Source organism: Protopterus annectens, chromosome 7.part0, assembly GCF_019279795.1.
Source record: "Protopterus annectens isolate FY-2018-M chromosome 7.part0, PAN1.0, whole genome shotgun sequence".
NCBI lineage: Eukaryota > Metazoa > Chordata > Ceratodontiformes > Protopteridae > Protopterus > Protopterus annectens.
Window position 1 is genome coordinate 1,702,304,432 of NC_056739.1, and position 19,526 is coordinate 1,702,323,957.

Genomic DNA, 19,526 nt, shown 5'->3' on the forward strand with positions numbered 1-19,526 from the left:
GACCACCTTGAGTGTTTGGAGCTAATGAGATCAGGGAAGATAGGTATAGGGTACGAGTTCAAATTATAAGACGACAGATCAGTCTGTGATTGTTTACCAGAACGTTGTAATTTTCTTTTTTTACACATACTACTATATCTTTAGTAACTGCAATATGCATTGCCAGAACTACGTAATGTTTAGGGCTATCGTAATTATGAGTTTAGTGTAACCTTTCTTGTAGAATTCTTGCTAGCAGGTAGGTTTTGAAATCAATTACTCAAGACTGTCTTTTTTTTATATTTGTTCTGGACTTTTGCCATTATATCCAACTGTGTTAGCTATACTGTCTCTGATAATATTTATCTGCAACATAGCTGTTGTGTTTCAGTGCATACCCTATTTGTAGGTCAGCATATTCTGTCACCAAAAGAGCGTAAATTGGACTGCATTGCCTGAACTGTGTAGCAATTTAGGTGTAACAATTATTTGGTATAGTTTTGCTTTGTTGCAGAGTGTTGAAGGGCATTTATGGCTGTTCTCTTTGTAACTGGATGCCTATGTGGTAACTGCCATGCCTCCTCATACCTGCTCTCCCTGTTTAAATGCTAATTGATAGTTTCTACTGAATAAAACAATTTTTTGTTAAGTTGACATGCTATGAAATCCTTAGCTGCTGAAATAATTGCCAGGCAAGCAATATATTACATTTGAACTGTTGCTCCGTGCAAGTTGTTTATTTGTAAAACTTTGCTTTTCTAATGTATAATACTGTTATTCTCCTCTTATTTGCTTACTATTTCTTGTGTTTCTACTAGCCCGTCCCTTACCCTGAACAGCCTTTCACTAATCAACCGTTTTTTTCCCTATATTTCTCCATAGCTATCTCCTCCTATTACCCATATTTCTGTCTCTGAAACAGCCCTGCTGGGAGTCTTATACTTTCTGCGTTCTCTGTCCTGGAACAAAGCGTCTCCCTGATACTTGAAAAGACCTAAAGAAATATATCTAAAGTATGTACTGTACTGTACTGTTTGGTTAAAACTATATTGTTAGTCAATGTACCCTAGCAGGGTCACCAGCTTCTGAATTACACCCTTTCAGTTATCCTCTCTTTTGTCTTCAGTCACTCAGACTTTTTTCACTTTTTCTGTCCTCTCGCAGAATTTCAAATCATTTCACTTTTCCCCTTCTTTCCTCTAATTACTTTCCTTTATTTCACTCTTCTCTTTTATTACCCTCTATTGCTGTTTTCCCGCAGCTTTACTGTACTTTCCCTGCCTCATTTCTGCTCTGTCAGCCCTGATTTACCCTCCCCCTATTCCTTTACTGATCTTTTCTTTGCTGGCTGATTGAATATTTTTCTGCATTTTCGAGACTCAGGGGCTCGCTTTGCTCCCCTACTCTACCCCCATTCCCACCCACCCCATTACAATTTCCTTTATACCATCTACTCCCACCCCTTCCTGTTTCCATCAGCCAATAACTGACCACTTCCTGTCTAACTTAAAATTGACATCACTTCCTTCCCTATCACACCCAGTCTGAAACCTCTACACCCTCACACTAATCATGTTACGCCTTATTTCCACAGTACTCCTCCTGTTAGTCTCTACTCTCACTTCATATCACACCCATCTTCCCTATCCTCCAACACACGCTCCTACCTCACACGCCTATGACACTCATTCAACTATATCCTTCTATCATATCTCATCAACTCTATTCAACCTCTCCACCTCATGTCCACATAAACTGTGTATACTACAAATACTCTCTCCTATCCACAAATCTAAAACCAGGCTACACAAAGTACTTATATTTATCACAGCACACACACTTCCCTCTAACAACTTACTCACATCTGGAGACATGCACCCCAACCTAGGCCCCACCCCCTCACATCAAAACCAAACACCTCTCCTGCCATTTAACACCCCTCTCTCTTCACACACTTCATCAAACTCACCCTTATCCAAACACTTGTCTATATATGGACTAAATATTCGGAGCCTAACAAAATCACTGAGCTCCACTCCTGGTTAGCCCATACAATCCCCCACATTCTTGCCTTATGCCTCACATCACCAACGAAGAAATTCTCCCACCAAGCTATAATAATTATCGCTCGGACAGATTCCCAAAAAAAGAAGGTGGTGCTGCCATCCTATACTACAATAGCCACAACCTCTCACATTTTCCCTCTCCCATCCCAGACTTCCACTCAGCTGAAAATATCTTAAACTGTCACCTCAACCCCCACAAAAAAATTGTAGTCACATCTATCTATATCCCTCCTGGAAATAATTTGTCCACCTTAGAGAATATTCTATCCTGGTTTTCCCAGAATATACCCTGTGAAAACCTTATCTTAGGAGATGTTAACTTAGATTGGTCCAAACTTAAAACGGACTCTCCACAAGTCAGTATCAACCTACATGGCTTCCAACAACTGATATCTTCCCCCATCCACCTACATAAAAATATTTCTTCTGGCCCCATAGACTGGATACTCACCAACTCACCCCATTACTACCATAACCCCACTACCCTAACAGACTGTCTTAGCGATCACCTCCCTACCACTGTTCTAAGATATACTACCCAATCACCCAGACCCCACCTTTACAGAAACTGTCGTAAGCTCTCTAACTTTAATTTATCCTAATTCAATTCCACTCTTGCTAGTACAGACCGGTCCATCCTCAGAAATATCCCTCTTAACACTGTCAATACTTTCAACGCTATCTTCCTCAATACCCTAAACTCCCTTTCTCCCTCCAGGAAGATCAGAATAAAATCTAATCATGCTCCCTAGCTTTCTAAAGAAACTACATCCCTTATGTACAATAGAGATAGTGCTTGGAAAGCCTGGATTAAAACAAAGGCACTACCTCACTCACACAAATATAGACAACTTAGAAATCTTACTAAAAAACAAACCAACAATGACAAATAATCCTATTATAATTCTGCTCAGCACAAATACAAATCCAACCCTAGGAAATTTTGGTCAACTCTTAACAGAATTCTTTCTCCTGGCTGTCCTTCAAATCCCTGTCCTTATCCAAACATATCCCCCCTGGAAACAGCTACGGTCTTAAACAATCACTTTACAGACACCATCCAAATACTCATACCATCTAACTAGCAACTCAACACTACCAACCCCTCCTAACCCTTCTGCAAAAAATCTTTTCTCCCAGTTCCTACCGCATACATCAGATCTCTTCTACAAAAGCTCAAACCCTGCTCTCCCCTCCACCGATAACCGACCTCCAGCTTTCCTCAAACTTGCTGCTGACTTCAATGCCTATCCAGTATCTATTCTAATAAATAGATCAATTCAGAAATCTACTGTCCCCTGCCCTTTGGAAACCCTTCTTCACTATTCCCCTGCATAAAGGAGGTAACTCCACAGACCCATCTAACTACCAACCCATAGGTATCTTATCCCCTCTCTAAATTCCTCAAAAAAATGTATACACTCACAGCTCCTGAGTTCTCCAGCATGACCTTCTCACCCCCCACTCAGCATGGTTTCCATCCTAACCACAGCACAACCACTGCCCTCTTATCTTTTACACATACCATTGCAGAGGCCCAAGACAACAATAAACTCATATCCTTTCTTTTCCTCGACATCACCAAAGCCTTTGACACAGTCAGCCACTCCCTACTATTATCTAAACTTGCTCATCCCAACCTATCTTCATCCTCCCTTGACTGGTTCTCTAGTTACCTATCCTGCAGGCAGCAATCTGATAACTGGCTGTCATCCCTTTCTCCATTTATACCTGTCCCAACTGGGGTATCCCAAGGTTCCATTCTGGGTCCCCTCCTGTTTAATGTCTTTAATCAATGACCTCTTCACTTCCTGTAAACAGTCCTCTCTCATCCAATATGCTGACGACTCTGCCCTCATCTCCATTTCTGACAGCATATCTGAACTCCATACTGCTACCCAACAGACCTTTCTATCCACAGAACAATGACTGTCCAATAATTTACTCATCCTTAACCCTAAAAACAAAAACTCTTAATCTTCCTTCCCTGATCTCTCACTCACCATAAATCTACTTTTGCTATCATATTCTCCAACAACACTATAATCCAACCTGAAGCGCATACAAAACTCCTAGTTGTCATCATAGACACTGAACTCAAATTTAACCTACACCTGTTCCAATGTATAAAAAAGACACTCCAAAAACTCAGTCTACTGTACCGCAACAAAAAATTTCTGACCACAAATTCTAGACTAGTCCTTGCACAAGCTATGCTCTTCTCATCCCTGCTATATGCTGCACCAGTATTTACCAACATCCAAACTACAACCCTGAACAAATACAACAAACGTATCACAAGATAGCCAGATTTATCACTGAGTCTCCATACAATTCACGTCACTGTCTGTTAACTCTCTCCAGTGGCTTGAATTCTCCCAACTACTAGTACTGTCACAATTCCAAATGTTACACTTCATCCTCTACAAACCAGCATCCTGTCCTGCTCTCTCATCATTCATCTCAATCTATTCCCTGCCTCAGACTCTTCATACCTCTAATCAGCAAATACTTGACATCTACCAACCCAAAAAAAGCAGTAGGCAAACTCCTCTACAAACATTCCATTGCCCTTGCTTGGAATAATCTCCCAATAGATATACATTCCATCATGCACCCATCTCACTTTAAATTAAAAAATCAAAGTTCATCTATTTAACTCTAAACTCTGCCCGTCAAGCCCCTACTTAGCTCCCATTACCCTCCTTATTCACCCTATTTCTAAACTCCCTCTGCTTACAATGTACTCTACTATGGGTATACTTACTAACTAAATCAAATATACTGTTGAAAAAAACTCTTGCTGTAAATATGTAAATATTATTGTTGCTCTGTAAAAACATGTCTGTTTCAAGCTTCAATGTGTTTAACTTTGTGTAATTGGCTTTCTAACTGAAATGATTTATTATCAATACTTTTTACTTACTACACAGAAGTTTAAAAATAAAGTATTATTGAAGCTTTTCTCCTCAAGGTCTCCAGTGAAAATGGGCCACAAGCTCAGATGGCCTAACCCGGTTAACAAATGTCAATAAATAAATAAATAAATAAATAAGATGAGCAACAGAAAAGGAGCTAGCAATGACTACAAGCTCCACCATGCACAGAATAGAGAATAGATTGGAGTGGATGCGGGCATTTGTGCACATGAGGCACCATTCCTTTGTCATGTGGATGGTTCCCCTTGTCAACGTATAACTTCACAGTGGTTCTGAGGAAATGTCTAGATAGTTTGGCTCTAAACAGTAAAAGAGTTGTATCTCATTCATTTAAAACAGGGAGACACAAACTTAAAAGGAACATCAGGAAGGAAAATAAAGCAATTTGACAAAAGGAGATTGAGGGCATAAAAAAAGATATGGTAAAGTCCTAGTACTAACCAAAGTTTCTTTTATAGATGCCAAAAATAGGTTTGATGAAGATCCAGATAACCGGACATTTATTCATCTACCACACAGTGTGTCAGCTTTTTATATCGGGACTCAGTCAAAAGATGGCACATGTTCAAATGCTGGGTGTAAGAGGACTGCAGTGAAAACATGTACAAGATGTCATTGAGGGGCATAACAGAAGGCTGCCAGAATAGACATCTTAATAATCCACATAGTATTCCTAAAACCAGACAGTACAAAGTATTAATCTCCGCAGTGAGTTTTGCAGCAACCCTCCCTTCAGGAAGAATAAATGGTGTATTTAGTTTAAACAAAACTTATTAATTTATTCTCTGGACGAGTGTCCTTGTTTTAACAACTTAACATTATTAATTGTGCTAATATGAGGGATAGTGTCAAATGCCTTAGTCAGCTCGAGATATGCTGAGTAAACCCCATTACCATTCTCAACAGCGTGTGTTACCCTTTCAAAGAAGAGTACCAGGTTCATTAGACAGTACTACCTACCCTTTTCAAAGAAAACTGCTATAGGTCCAGTCTGATGAAATTTTTAATAAGTTTATCATGTCAGTTATAATATGTTCCACGGCCTTCCAAATGAGACTGGTCAGACTTATTAGTCTATAATTCCTGGGGTCCATGATGCGGCCAGCATCACCACTGCTGTGTGCCATTCCTCAGGGACAAAACTGGCTGCTTATTACTAGACTCAGGTTAAATAGTATACAGTGTAGCTTCGCCAGGGCATGTTTAGTACAGCCAGGTATAGTATCAGATCCTATGGAGGAAGTTTTTTTTTTTTTTTATATCTTGGACAGCACTTTCAAAACGTGTTCTTTAGTGATGATGGGACAGTGGTTGAGAGAGTCATGGACAGCAGGACTTTGAATAATCATTCTAGAATAAAATTTGTATTGAATTTGTTAATATCTTGGCAATGTCACTGGATCAGAGTTGTTGGTGCCATTTTGTACAAGTTCAGTGCAATGTTAGGTGTTGTTTCTTAAGTTTTCTGATGTAGTTGTCTTTAGTTTCAGATTCTAACCTTTGTGGGTTGCTTTAGTAGAGTAAGCAGTATTTTTCAATTTTTTTGTAAAATTCCTGATGTCTTCCTCGACTTGTGGGTCTTTTGATCTGCTGTACACTTTAATGAGCTTTTTACTTTTATTGTAGATTTTATTTATATCACTGGACCACGAGGGTGATTTGCTCTTAAATTTCTCATCATATTTAGATCTGGATGGGACAGCCAGTTCTATACACATACTAACTGGGGATATAATGCCTCTGCAAAGCTACCTGGTATGGCAAAATCTGGGGTGATGTTGCAATACATGAATTTTAAAACTTCATTGTAGAATTTGATGAAATCTGTACATTGGAATCCATGAATTCCGATATATTAGCTTTAATGGATTCAAGATTTTGAGGGAGAAGGTTACTAGTTTAGGATACAACTTATTCAAGGAAGGAGATACCACTGAATTTGTGCATGATAATGTTATATTCATAAGTACCAAATCAAGAATATTATGTGCTTGAGTGGGTTTGGTAACAATCTGATCTGTGTATTTTTTATTTATTTTTTCCAAAAAAAAAGTTCAGGCATATCCTACATTGGAGGTATAGGTACTCCTGTTTACACAGGGGTAGTTAAAGTAGGAAACTTATATGAACTTTGGATGACATGTCCTTTAACAGTAATAAACGGATATCTAACTACATACTACAGTACATGGAACAAACTAAGTTCAATTTGTAGGTCATGAGTTGAACTGCATGACTTTTTGGGGCTGCTGTTTCATTTTACGAGAGAAGATGGTGGCTATATTTACCAGATTTGCTGCCTTTCAAGCCCTGCCCTTGTGCACACATGTGGTCATTCATTATTTCCATGTCTCACTTTCATTAGCATTACCTACCCGCGGTGGTGGTGCTGCGGTAGCGTTGTCGCCTCACAGTAAGACGCTGTCCGGTTCGATTCTCAGCTAGAGCGTCTTCTGCGTGCAGACATGCATGAATGGGCGTACCTTCATTGAAGGTTGTGCGTCAGAGCTGGTAACTATCAACTACCAATCATTAGCGGACCGGAGTTCCGCTGTGGCGACCCCTAACCGGGAAAAGCCAAAAGACACAAACAAAAACTTTCATTAGCATTACCTGGCATTGATGTGGTAGTATTTTCTAAATGGCAGTTTTTCTGACTGGCATATTGTGTAACAGATGCATGGCTGTGGCCACTGAACTCCAAATTAAATGGGTGTGCATGGTTTCTCAGTAAGTATGAAGACGTTTCTTTCCTCGGTCAAATGACTACAACTGTATTTCACTTATCTATATACAGAACATGTGTGCATAGCTGTCAAGCATACAGCTCATGTGTATCTCATGATAATTATCATCTTAAGTCTCAAAAATGTTATATTCCTCACTGTTTCACATTGAAAGGGCATGTCTCATATTCAGTCATCATCATCTTCTTTCAGCTGTTCCCGTTTGGGGTCGCCACAGATCACCTGTTTCCATTTCTTCCTGTCCTCTGCATCTTCCTCTGTCACACCAACCACCTGCATGTCCTCTCTCACCACATCCATAAACCTTATCTTAGGCCTTCCTCTTTTCCTGTTACCTGGTAGCTTCATCCTTAGCATCTTTTTCCCAATATACACAGCATCGCTCCTCAGCACATGTCCAAACCAATGTAATCATGCCTCTCTGGCTTTGTCTCCAAACCTTCCAACCTGGGCTGACCCTCCGATATACTTATTCCTAATCCTGTCCACCCTCATCACACCCAGTGCAAATCTTAACATCTTTAATTCTGCCACATCCAGCTCAAACTCCTGCCTTTTTGTCAATGGCACTGTCTCCAACCCATATAACATAGCTGGTCTCACTACCCTCTTGTAGACCTTCCCTTTCACTCGTCTGTCACAAATCACTCCTGACACTTCTCCACCCACTCCATCCTGCCTGTACTCTTTTCTTCACCTCTCTACCACACTCACCGTTACCTCGGAACTACTGACCCCAAGTATTTAAACTCATCCACCTTCGCCACCTCTACTCCTTGCATTCTCACCATTCCTCTATCCTCCCTCTCATTCACACACATATATTCTGTCTTAGTCCTGCTGACCTTCATTCCTCTTCTCTCTAGATCATATCTCCATTCAGTGCTAAAGATTATTTAACTAAGGCGGTGCAGCGGTAGCGTTGTGGCCTCACAGCAAGAGGTTCTCCCGTTCGATTCTCTGCTAGAGTACGGGGAGTGCCTTCTGTGTGGAGTCTGCATGTCCTCCCCGCGGTTGGGTGGGCGTTCGAAAGACAGGTGTAAATGGGCGTGCCTTTGCTGAAGGTTGAACGTCGAGCTGGCACCTCTGCTTTCGTGAAAATCTACTGCCAATCATGAAAGACAACAATACTGAATCATATTGATTCATCAAAATACTTTGTATAAGTATGAAATAAAACATTTTAACCAGCCTGTGTATTTAATAACTGAAAATGTTAGTAAACCGTTAATTCAGCCTATTTGCATACCTCTCAAGTGTACCTCTTGAGTCTTAAAAAGACCACATTCCTCGCTGTTCAAATTAGAAGTCTCTGTCACACATTAATTATTAAGAATTTTATTAACTAACAGCCACGGAAGTATTCTTTCAACTTTTCCCAGTTAGGGGTCGCCACAACGGGAGCTCCAAATCCGCTAACTGATTGGCAGTGGATTTTATGGTGCCGAAGTTGCCAGGCCTGACGCCCAACCTTCAGCATAAGAAGGCATTCAATCACATGCACCTACTTGCATGTCTAGACAATACTAACCGCTGCACCACCGTGGCTTAACATCCATGGAAAATATAACTAACTCACATTAATTCGGCAAAAATATCTTATACTAGCATGAAATAACTTGTAACCATGTTGGGAGTACCTTCCTATTTAAATGTTGGTGCATACCTCTCAACCTCAGTGCAACTGCCTGTTGGTCCAGTTTTGTGAGGTTTCAGCCAGTAACTTGTAGTCTTATTGGTCGTTCCTAGCTTCTTTCAGCTCCCCCTCGATATAAGAACCGCTAAGCGCTGCGTTTAAACGGCGCTATGCGGAGGAGTTTAAGCAGCGATTTAGCAATGAGTTGCCACTGTTGCACACTAGAGGGCAGCGCCGGTTAAGCAGGGTTTAAACTATTCGGGCTACCTAAAGTCCACTCTTCAAATTTTCCCTAAAACTACCTTCCTCGAACTATACTACATTGATCTAATCAGCATCCTATAACTAAAAAGATCATCTCATTACCCGATTGACACGTAGTAGACTATTCTTTTATCTCTTTAACCTAGTGACTTGCTCCTACAGTACTTATCACCTTTGATACAGCACTCTTGTTATAGATAGTACCCCAAAAGAGGAAACCCCATTTCTCGGTCACCCACATCCCTGAATCTCTTTTTTAAAGTTTTTTGTCTATTCCTTTCTAGCATAGTCGAGGGATCAGTTGCTGAGTGTCCTCTCCTGCTCAGCTGGTGAACACCAGGAATATTGAGTCAATCGTACCCAATTGCCTCATGTACACAGACAACCCTCTCACCTCCTCCCACAATATAAAAGCACAATACATGCAGAGATGCAACTATACGGCCAAACTGGAGGCTGAGCTCCTCTCAACATAGGACTGGCAAGACCAGACAGGAGGAGAAGGTTACTCACACACACTATAGACCCAGTCTCATGCATAGTACCATCACAACCTCAAATCATACACATAAACACACAAAAGACATACTGGAGGCTCTGATCAAAAAATCTACCAAAACAGCAGAGGCCACCAAATGCAGATTTACCCAAACAACTACCACCTGGGCCACAACTTACCCCAGTGCAACACACTAGACCTCACAGTCAGAGTGTCAAACAGTCACAGCCCTTGAGGCCAAACACAAGCCAGAGGCCACATCTAGTCATTGGGTGACTCCATAGTTCAGACACACTGTCACGTCTCCGGAGCACCAGACTGAGTAAGGAGAGGGTTACAGTAGGCTGCACCTGTCGGAAACTAGAGTCAACCGCCATAAAAGCAAGCACCGAGGTACTCAACAGCATGAAATTACAAATACTCTACTCAGTCATTGTCCACGCTAAGGTGTATGGCGACCTGAGGCGATACTCTCCGTTGGACTACATGAAAAGAGACATTGAAAGAGGGAGCTCTCTGATTTATGTAGCCCAGGCAGGTATGACCCTGACCTTGAGCAGTATCCTGCACCTTCACCAAGAATGATGCCACAATACAGAGATGCGGTAGATCAGCTTTAACAATTTGGCTTAAACTCTGGTGTCATTCAAAGGGGATCCAATGTCTGTCTGCCTGGGATGACACATGCTGGACAAGCCACTTTCTGTTTCTCAATGTAAGGGGCCCGGCTTTCTGCACCTGTCACCCCTGGGTTTCCCGGATATTAGCAAAGGCTCTTACCATTCCCATGAAGTGCCTTTTTAGGCAAGGCTCAAATTCTAAAACCATAAATTTCACCCTAGAACACAAAAATGGAAAAAAGCTGAGGGTAATGCTGCCAATGCACAGGAAGTCTCAATCACAAAATGCACGCACTTTCCAGTTGTACCCTTCTCAGTATGCGAGAACATCGATGTCTGTCCGCTGTGACAGAAACCTGGTTCAAGGCTCCTAGAGAGCACCCCAGCACTACTCAGGTTTTTACCTCATACCATGCCCGTTCCATTTTGAAATCGGACAATACCAAGAAAGGAGGGGGGGTATCCATATTCATCAAGGACACGCTGCACCTCAAGATTAGGTGAAAGCGTAACACCACGATGCATCGGAGACCATCCAGGTTGCAATTAACCATAGGCAAGACACTGCTATGCAAATTGTAGCATGTTACAGGCCACCCTCACAAACCTTCCAGGAACCTCCACATGGCTTTCCACCAGAAACACTGAGGGGATAAATGTATCCCCAAACACCATCATACTAGGTGACTTCGTACTCATTCTAATATAGACTGGGAACACTACTCAAGCCCATACACCCTAGCCCAAAAGTTCCTGGGGTTCATAAACTCAAGCGCCACATGGAACAACTGAGTCACCATCCCCACAAGAGGAGAAAACATACTTGATCTCTCATCATGCACTTAACATGGGAGCACAGTATGTTCAACGCCCGAAGTATACCCTCACTGGTGAGATCAGATCACAAACTAATCTCTGGGCTGGAGAGTCCTCATCCACACCCCCACCTGAAATAAAAAGACCACAGTAAAGAACTTCTCTCAAAGTTTTAATTTCACACTTCTAAAGACTAGTGTGGTCTCCGCTTAAGGCCCCCGAGGCGGCGGAAACAGTACCCAAGTCTCTTCCGAATCACTTACAAATGCCTTCTACCAGCACCTGGGACTGCGGATGGATAAGGCAATCCCAAGCAAAACAAAGACTCCTCTGTACGCAAAGGCAAGCTGTCCAGTCTGGTGGACCCCAGCCATAAACAAACTCTACAACAAGCAAGGAGGAAGCTACCACAAGATAGAGCTACTTGAAATCCTTAAAAGGTAAGACACCTTTACGATCACTATGAGTAAAAAACTAAGAGCTCTCCTATAAAATCATCCAAGCCAAAGCAAAAGCAAACTTTGAGAGAAAAATAGCTAAAGACTCCAAAAGACAATCCATAAGGCTTACCTTTATTGAGGCTATATTTAGAAAACCTGGGAGGAAACTCCCAGATGTATAGCTCAGAACTAGTTCAAAATGATGTGAAGATTACTGATCCTACAGACATTGCCAATCAACTGGCTGAGATACAGGTTCAGTGCAATTTTGAGCCTCCCCCCCCCTCCCCAAAGGAGAGATATCTATACCCCAAAGCGGTGCAGCCCCCAAACATCTCCTACTTGCCTGGCAGAAGTAGGGAACTGCTCTCCAAGCAAAAAACACAGCATCCATGGGACCTGATGGTGTCACGACTGTAGTAATACGAACTCAGAGTTGGCCGGCTGGGCGGCTCATTTGATCATAGTCTCTCACCTCTGGATACATTACCCGGGGAGTGGCGCACTGCGACAGTGGTCCCACTTCATGGCGGTGCCTCCACCGACCCTGATACGGCCCGGTAGCTTGACAGGCCCTTATCAGCCATGGAGAGGATCATAATGGATCTCATAAATAAAGACATAGGGGAATTTCAGACTTTGGATCCAACCCAGTTTGGCTTGTCTAGCACATGCCTATAATTGTTGCTTTTTGAATGTCCCAAACCTTAGAGGCGTCCATAACCTACCTATCTGGCTAAGCCTTGACATACCACCGGTCATTAAAACTCATCGTTAATGTTACCCATCATCAAACTGGGTTGCAAATGGCGTCAAACCCAAGGCAGGGTTCTGCCTGTAGACTTACCTTTCACAATGGTCCCCTGGTCATCCTGGGCCACTCTTTTTGCACTCCTCCTGCCGTACAACACAGGTTAGCTACAAAGTTTCAATGACTCAAACTGAGCCCAAGTAACACATTAACATCCCTTGAGGTCTCTGATCCTACGTCCACCTGCCTAATTAAGCCAAAAATCTTAGTCCTCCTGACCTTCATTCCTCTTCTCTCTAGATCATATCTCCATTCAGTGCTAAAGACTATTTAACTAAGGCGGTGCAGCGGTAGCATTGTTGCCTCACAGCAAGAGGTTCTCCCGTTCGATTCTCTGCTGGAGTACGGGGAGTGCCTTGTGTGTGGAGTCTGCATGTCCTCCCCGCGGTTGGGTGGGCGTTCGAAAGACAGGCGTAAATGGGCGTGCCTTTGCTGAAGGTTGAACGTCGAGCTGGCACCTCTGCTTTCGTGAAAATCTACTGCCAATCATGAAAGACAACAATACTGAATCATATCGATTCATCAAAATACTTTGTATAAGTATGAAATAAAACATTTTTACCAGCCTGTGTATTTAATAACTGAAAATGTTAGTAAACTGTTAATTCAGCCTATTTGCATACCTCTCAAGTGTACCTCTTGAGTCTTAAAGAAGACTACATTCCTCGCTGTTCAAATTAGAAGTCTCTGTCACACATTAATTATTAAGAATTTTATTAACTAACAGCCACGGAAGTATTCTTTCAACTTTTCCCAGTTAGGGGTCGCCACAACGGAGCTCCCGTCCGCTAATGATTGGCAGTGGATTTTATGGTGCCGAGTTGCCAGCCTGACGCCCAACCTTCAAAGAAGGCACGCCCATTCACGCATGCACCTACTTGCATGTCTAGACAATACTAACCGCGGCCTAACATCCATGGAAAATAGAACTCACTCACATTAATTCGGCAAAAATATCTTATACTAGCATGAAATAACTTGTAACCATGTTGGGAGTACCTTCCTATTTAAATGTTGGTGCATACCTCTCAACCTCAGTGCAAAAAAATCTGGACAAAGCCCGATATAACGGGGGACACATTATAAATGTAAGGTATGGTTGGCAGTCAGTAGATGTTCCACATTTTGCCCATTATGTTCTCAATTAGGAGAGTAGTATTTCACATTTTGGAAACTGAAGGTTGACAACTATTCTCTCAGCTGTGAGGAATGTCCCTTACTTCGAAGAAAAATCTGTAACACATTCACCGTTAAGATTGAATTACTATGGATATTAGTTAAAACAAACTGGATCATATTAAACAAAAAAAAATTTTTATAAGTGTAAAATTAGAACCTTGACAGCGCTGTCAATTTTTTTGACGTCATCTCCTCTACATTATGATAGGCAGCGTTGGAGAAGGAAGGCAGAGAGCAATGCGGATTCCAAGGAGCACTACTGACTCTCATCTACCCGTCCCATATACTATACTTCCTGCGGAGCAGCCTAAGCATTCTGACTTTTATGGCGCACACAAACTCTCAGTTAAAGGAACAAATCAGATTAAATATGGTTGCTTCCCTGCATACTTTTCACGTCTTTCACTAGCGCAAAGGAAAACAGGAACGAATGAAACTGTCAACGCTGAAATCAAGCAAGCAACAACTAATGTAGAAATCAATAGCAACACTATGGACCAGTAACTCCTGTTCCCAAGCAAACTTTGTAGGCTATAGCACTATGCATATATGGGTATCCCTAGATAATATTACTTCTCTATACTTCCACGCCAAAAGATCACAATCCCTGTTAAAATTTCAAGGCAGAAACTAAAATTTAATTATTAAGAACGCATATATCAGCACAATCAAACGGATGCATCACTGGTTGCATTTGGTCTTTTCCTCTAGAAATTAAAACAGTCCGAATCGAATAAATAATTCACCTTACAGACGATGACACGGTTAGATCCATTTTGTTGCTCCTACCACAAAGCAGAGTACAAACACAGCGAGGATAACAGTTTACATAATCCCTAACGTTTTACAAAAAGGCGGAATGCTCTCGGATGACGGGTTCATCTAACAGTTTTCATGTTCTCTTGTCTGAACACATGAAGTCTCATGGGTTGCCATTTTTGTCCATTGTAGTAACGCTTTACTAAACCTCTATTTTTAATATGCAATTTGTAACTGTGGTTAACTAGTGGTCGAATGTATGCTGTGTGAACCTGCGGCGTTCAGTCATTTGGTAAGTATGGTTTAGAAACTCGGTTAGGTGGGCAACACACGCTCTATTTGTTGTTAGCTTACACCACGCCACAAAATGATTTTAAAGAATCGCAACAAAAATACCGCGCATCTCATTTAAAAAGACGAAAAAGAGAATACTTGCTCTAACTACAGCGTCTGTTGCTGTGGAGATGCGAGAACGACGTGCATCCGAAGCACCCCCGACGCTCGCGTGTGCGTGCGCAGTAGAAAAGCAGTGAGATTACAAGATTGCATTACTGTGTACTTACCTTAGGTGTAAGGATATATTTGCTAAATCAGGACACCAGAAGGTTTTATAGGCCTCCCGAGTTTGTTACTCGTGAAACGTGTACAGTTTAAAAACTGACATCAAGGTCTGGTTTCAGTTTGCTCTATTTCGCTTTAGAAGTTAAAAGAATATCATGTTTTGCATTGGTATACATTTTCCATACAAAAGGTAGTATAGCACTAGTGACGGATTGATTGTTGACTAAAAAGTATTTTCTGTGATTACCACAAAATTGAATTTTGAGGCAAAGAATTAAAATATGAGTGTTGTCATGGACTTTCTCTAAAATTTGAACTGTTGAGGGATCATTTTCTGTTAGATCTGCCGATTTTTTTCATAAATTACATATTTTAAGAGTGCTTACGGATATACACGTTTACGTAACTAAACCCAACCTATGACGACTAGATTCATAGAGTTATAGGAAGTTCAAGGCCACTGAGTCTTGCAACCATTATGCTTTTTCATTTTCCTAGAATTTATAAACTCAAATGCTATGGAACAACTTGTTACCACTCCCACAAGAGGGGAAAACATACTGGACCTGATCATCACCAACATGGGGACTCTATGCTCCAGACCAGAAGTGTATCCCTCACTGGTAAGATCAGACCATAAACTAATCCCACTGGATATTCATATCCCGACCCCACCCCCTGCCCAGAAAACCACAGTGAAAAACTTCTCTAAAGCAAATTTCACACTCCTCAAAACCGAGGTGGAATCCTTCAAAGCCCCTGGGCCTGTGGAAAATACGGCCCAGACCGCAGAATCCTTTATAAACGCATTCTATGAACACCTTCAGGAATGCATGGATAATGCAATCCCAAATAAAACCAAGACCCAATCCTCCAAAGGCAGACGTCCAGTCTGGTGGACCCCAGCCATAAACAAACTATACAATAGAAGGAGGAAGCTACTAAATGATAGAGCAAAATCCCAAAAAGGGAAGGCATCACTGATCAGTATTAGCAAAAAAACTACGGGCACTCATAAAATTGTCTAAGGCCAGCTTCAAGAGAAAAATTGCACAGGACGCTAAGGATAATCACAAGGCTTTCTTTTGTTATGTTAGGAACCTGGGTGGTAATTCCCAGATATGCTCAGAATTAGTCCAAAATGACAAAAAATACACCGAACCCACAGACATTGCCAACATCCTAGCTGACAGGTTCAGCGCAAACCCCCCACCAAAAGGGCAAATATCTATCCCAGCAGAGTGCTGCCCCGCTGACATCTCAGATGCTCAGGTAAGAGCCGCCCTCTCCAAAGCAAAAAAACACAGCATCAATGGGACCAGACAGTGTCCAGGGCTGCATCCTACATGAACTCCAAGAAGAGCTAAACCCAAACATAAAATTACTGTTCAATTTCAGCCTTACTACAGGATATGTGCCCAAAGAGTGGCGTACAGCAACAGTGGTCCCTCTCCATAAAGGTGGTGCCTCAACGGATCCTGGAAACTATCGCCCCATAAGCCTGACTAGCTTGGTCTGCAAAGCTATGGAAAGGATCATCATGGACCTCATAAATAAAGATATTGGGGACCTACAGACACTGGATCCTACCCAGTTCGGCTTTGTTAAGGGCAGATCCTGCCTCTTAAACCTGGTTGATTTCTTTGAAACAGCCACCAAGGCCATTGACGAGGGGAAGGTGGTCCACACAGCCTACCTGGACCTCGCAAAAGCCTTCGATACAATACCTCACTCGGGCATTATGGATAAGCTCACCAGCTTAAATATGAACCCCTATGCCACTAGATGGATTGCAAACTGGCTCAAGGACAGAACCCACATAATTAGAATTGCTGGAGCCATGTCAGACTCCAAACCAGTTACAAGTGGAGTCCCACAAGGCTCAGTCCTGGGACCTCTCTTGTTCGGTATATATTTCTCGGAGGTACAGGCCAACACGGAAGGACTGTGGCTGACCAAGTTCACAGATGACTACAAACTGGGCGCCATAATCGACTCTCCAGTTGACACAAGCATCCTCCAAAAGGGCCTCATAGAAACAGACAACTGGCGTCAGAGCCATGGCCTCAAGCTAAATGCCAAAAAGTGTATAGTCATCCCCTTTGGCAAAAACAAAGTGGCCACAAATTACCACATAGGTGGTAATCCATTAAGTACAGAAGAAGTAATTAGGGACCTGGGGACCCAAGCTGATAGCAATCTCTCATTTGACAACCACATGGCCAAAGTGGTTAGAAAAACATTTTATATAGCCCACCTAATCATGAAGGGATTCACATCTAGATCAGGGGAGGTCACCGTGCCTCTTTACTCATCCCTCATTCAGGCCCATAATTGGAATGTACCTTACCAGACACCTGCAGCAACTGGAAAGACCCCAAAAGTACCTCACCAAGAGGATCAAAGGGCTCAAACAGATGCCATATGCTGCCCGGTTAAAGAAACTCCAGCTCTACTCAGTGGCATACCGCCTGTTCAGAGGCGATCTGTGCCTGACGTATAAAGCCATGTCCAACCCGGAATTAATGGACATGCTGCACCTCAGAAAATCCAAATCCCATCGAGCTACGCACTCGAGAGACTTGAACCTCGGCACTGAAATAAATAGGACATGCTGGAGGGACAGATTCATAACCCAGAGGCTCCCTTCACTCTGGAATAAAATCCCAGTCCAGGTTAGGCAGAGTCCCTCATTGACTCTCTTCAAGAGGAATCTTGATGAGTGGATGGGAGATCATAGGTTTACCCCGGGTATCACTTCTGTGTCACTGTTAGACAGAGGCACAGTATACTAACCTCGAAAAAGGGCATAGCAAAATAAATTTAAAATGGGTGGCGAAAGCCAAACACATTCTGGCTAGGCTTATAAATGCCCTAGGGCAGATAGCCTAGTATGAACCTATGAACCCTAATATACATCACCTCTCAAGGAAGACTGGGCCAGTCAAGCAAATACTACCGATCCAATTAATGTCAATAATGGAGAACACTGGACGCGAGTTGCGTTCACTCCAGTGTTCTCCATACAGTTCATGAACACTAAACCAGTTGTAGAATTACCAACTTTTCAAATGCCCAAAGTGGGATTTTTTCTTTTTTTAGAAATTAAATTTTGCAGGACAAAACATACCCACGGCCATTGCCAAGGACAGAACTTCACTTTTTTGACAAAATGAAAGCTTATTCTTATAGCATTTGAGTAGCTTATGCTATTTCATATAGCATGTGGGTGTTTCATATACAAGTTAGCTGTTTTATTCAACTATTAAAGAAAACTTGAAATTTTTTTTTGTACTCAAATGTCAGGATATTTACCATTTTTTAGGGTTTTTTTCCCACAGGACATGACTGTCCAAAGAGGGACTTTTCCCTCACAAAGAGGCAGTAACCTTAAGATCCAAGCAAATCTGGAACAATGGGCAGCATTTTAAGTTGCTATTTTAGTATCCAAATGTAGTGATGAAATGTATGCATCAAGTTTGCTTATGCAGATTTCTTTAAGTAATTACTGGTCTGATTATGTTAATCCTCGTTCATTCCTTACGCATGGGTATCGGTTCCGACCTCGGAACCGAGCCGGACATTTTCCAAGCTTGCGTCAGCCACAAACTCTCGAGCTAAACTCTTACCCACAATTCCCCTCTCCCTGTTACCTCAGATTTCATTTGCCGCATCGCAGTTAGGTCGTGTCAGGCTCCTTCTCTTGAGCTAAGTACACATTTTTGATCTTTTCAAAAATTTGACTAAACTTTTTGAGGAAAAAAAGTAGTTATTTAGTAATCTCTTACCTTATCACATCTAGCGACTACTCTTTGTGCTCTTATTTTTTTGTTTTTTTTTCTTTCTCTTACCGACAAGGTATTTATTCCCTTTACCATCGTTGGTAAATCTTTCTGGGCCTTACCTTCGGGTAATTCCTTTTTGGTAACCCTTCTTTCCCTTTCTTTACTATGATAGATAAAAAAGGCAGTCCAGGTTTTAAAAGATGTGTGGAACGTGGCCATAAATTGCCTGTCTCTGATGCACATTCTTTATGTGTTTATTGTTTGGGTGTGCCTCATTTAACAGTTGACACACATTGCGGGATTTGTAAGATTTTCACTAATAGGACTGCCATTGAAAGAAAGAATAAGTTGATTTTAAAGGGGGCTACTTAAATCTTCCTTTTCAGAGGCTATTTCTGGGACGGAGGTCTCAACCCCTCCAAGCT

At 41.9% G+C, this 19,526-nt stretch overlaps 1 protein-coding gene across 2 annotated transcripts in view; it reads right to left on the reverse strand.

The window, feature by feature from the left end:
- Window positions 1-15,285, reverse strand: part of BBS1 (Bardet-Biedl syndrome 1) — a 1,329,035-nt gene extending 1,313,750 nt beyond the window's left edge. The window contains exon 1 of one of the 2 annotated variants that reach the window (XM_044078217.1): window positions 14,743-15,285. In XM_044078217.1, the coding sequence (XP_043934152.1) occupies window positions 14,743-14,771 (29 nt within the window). In that variant the 5' untranslated portion in view covers window positions 14,772-15,285. The remainder of the gene's footprint in view (window positions 1-14,742) is intronic. The other variant, XM_044078216.1, reaches the window with a different exon arrangement.
- Window positions 15,286-19,526: the final 4,241 nt, after the last annotated feature.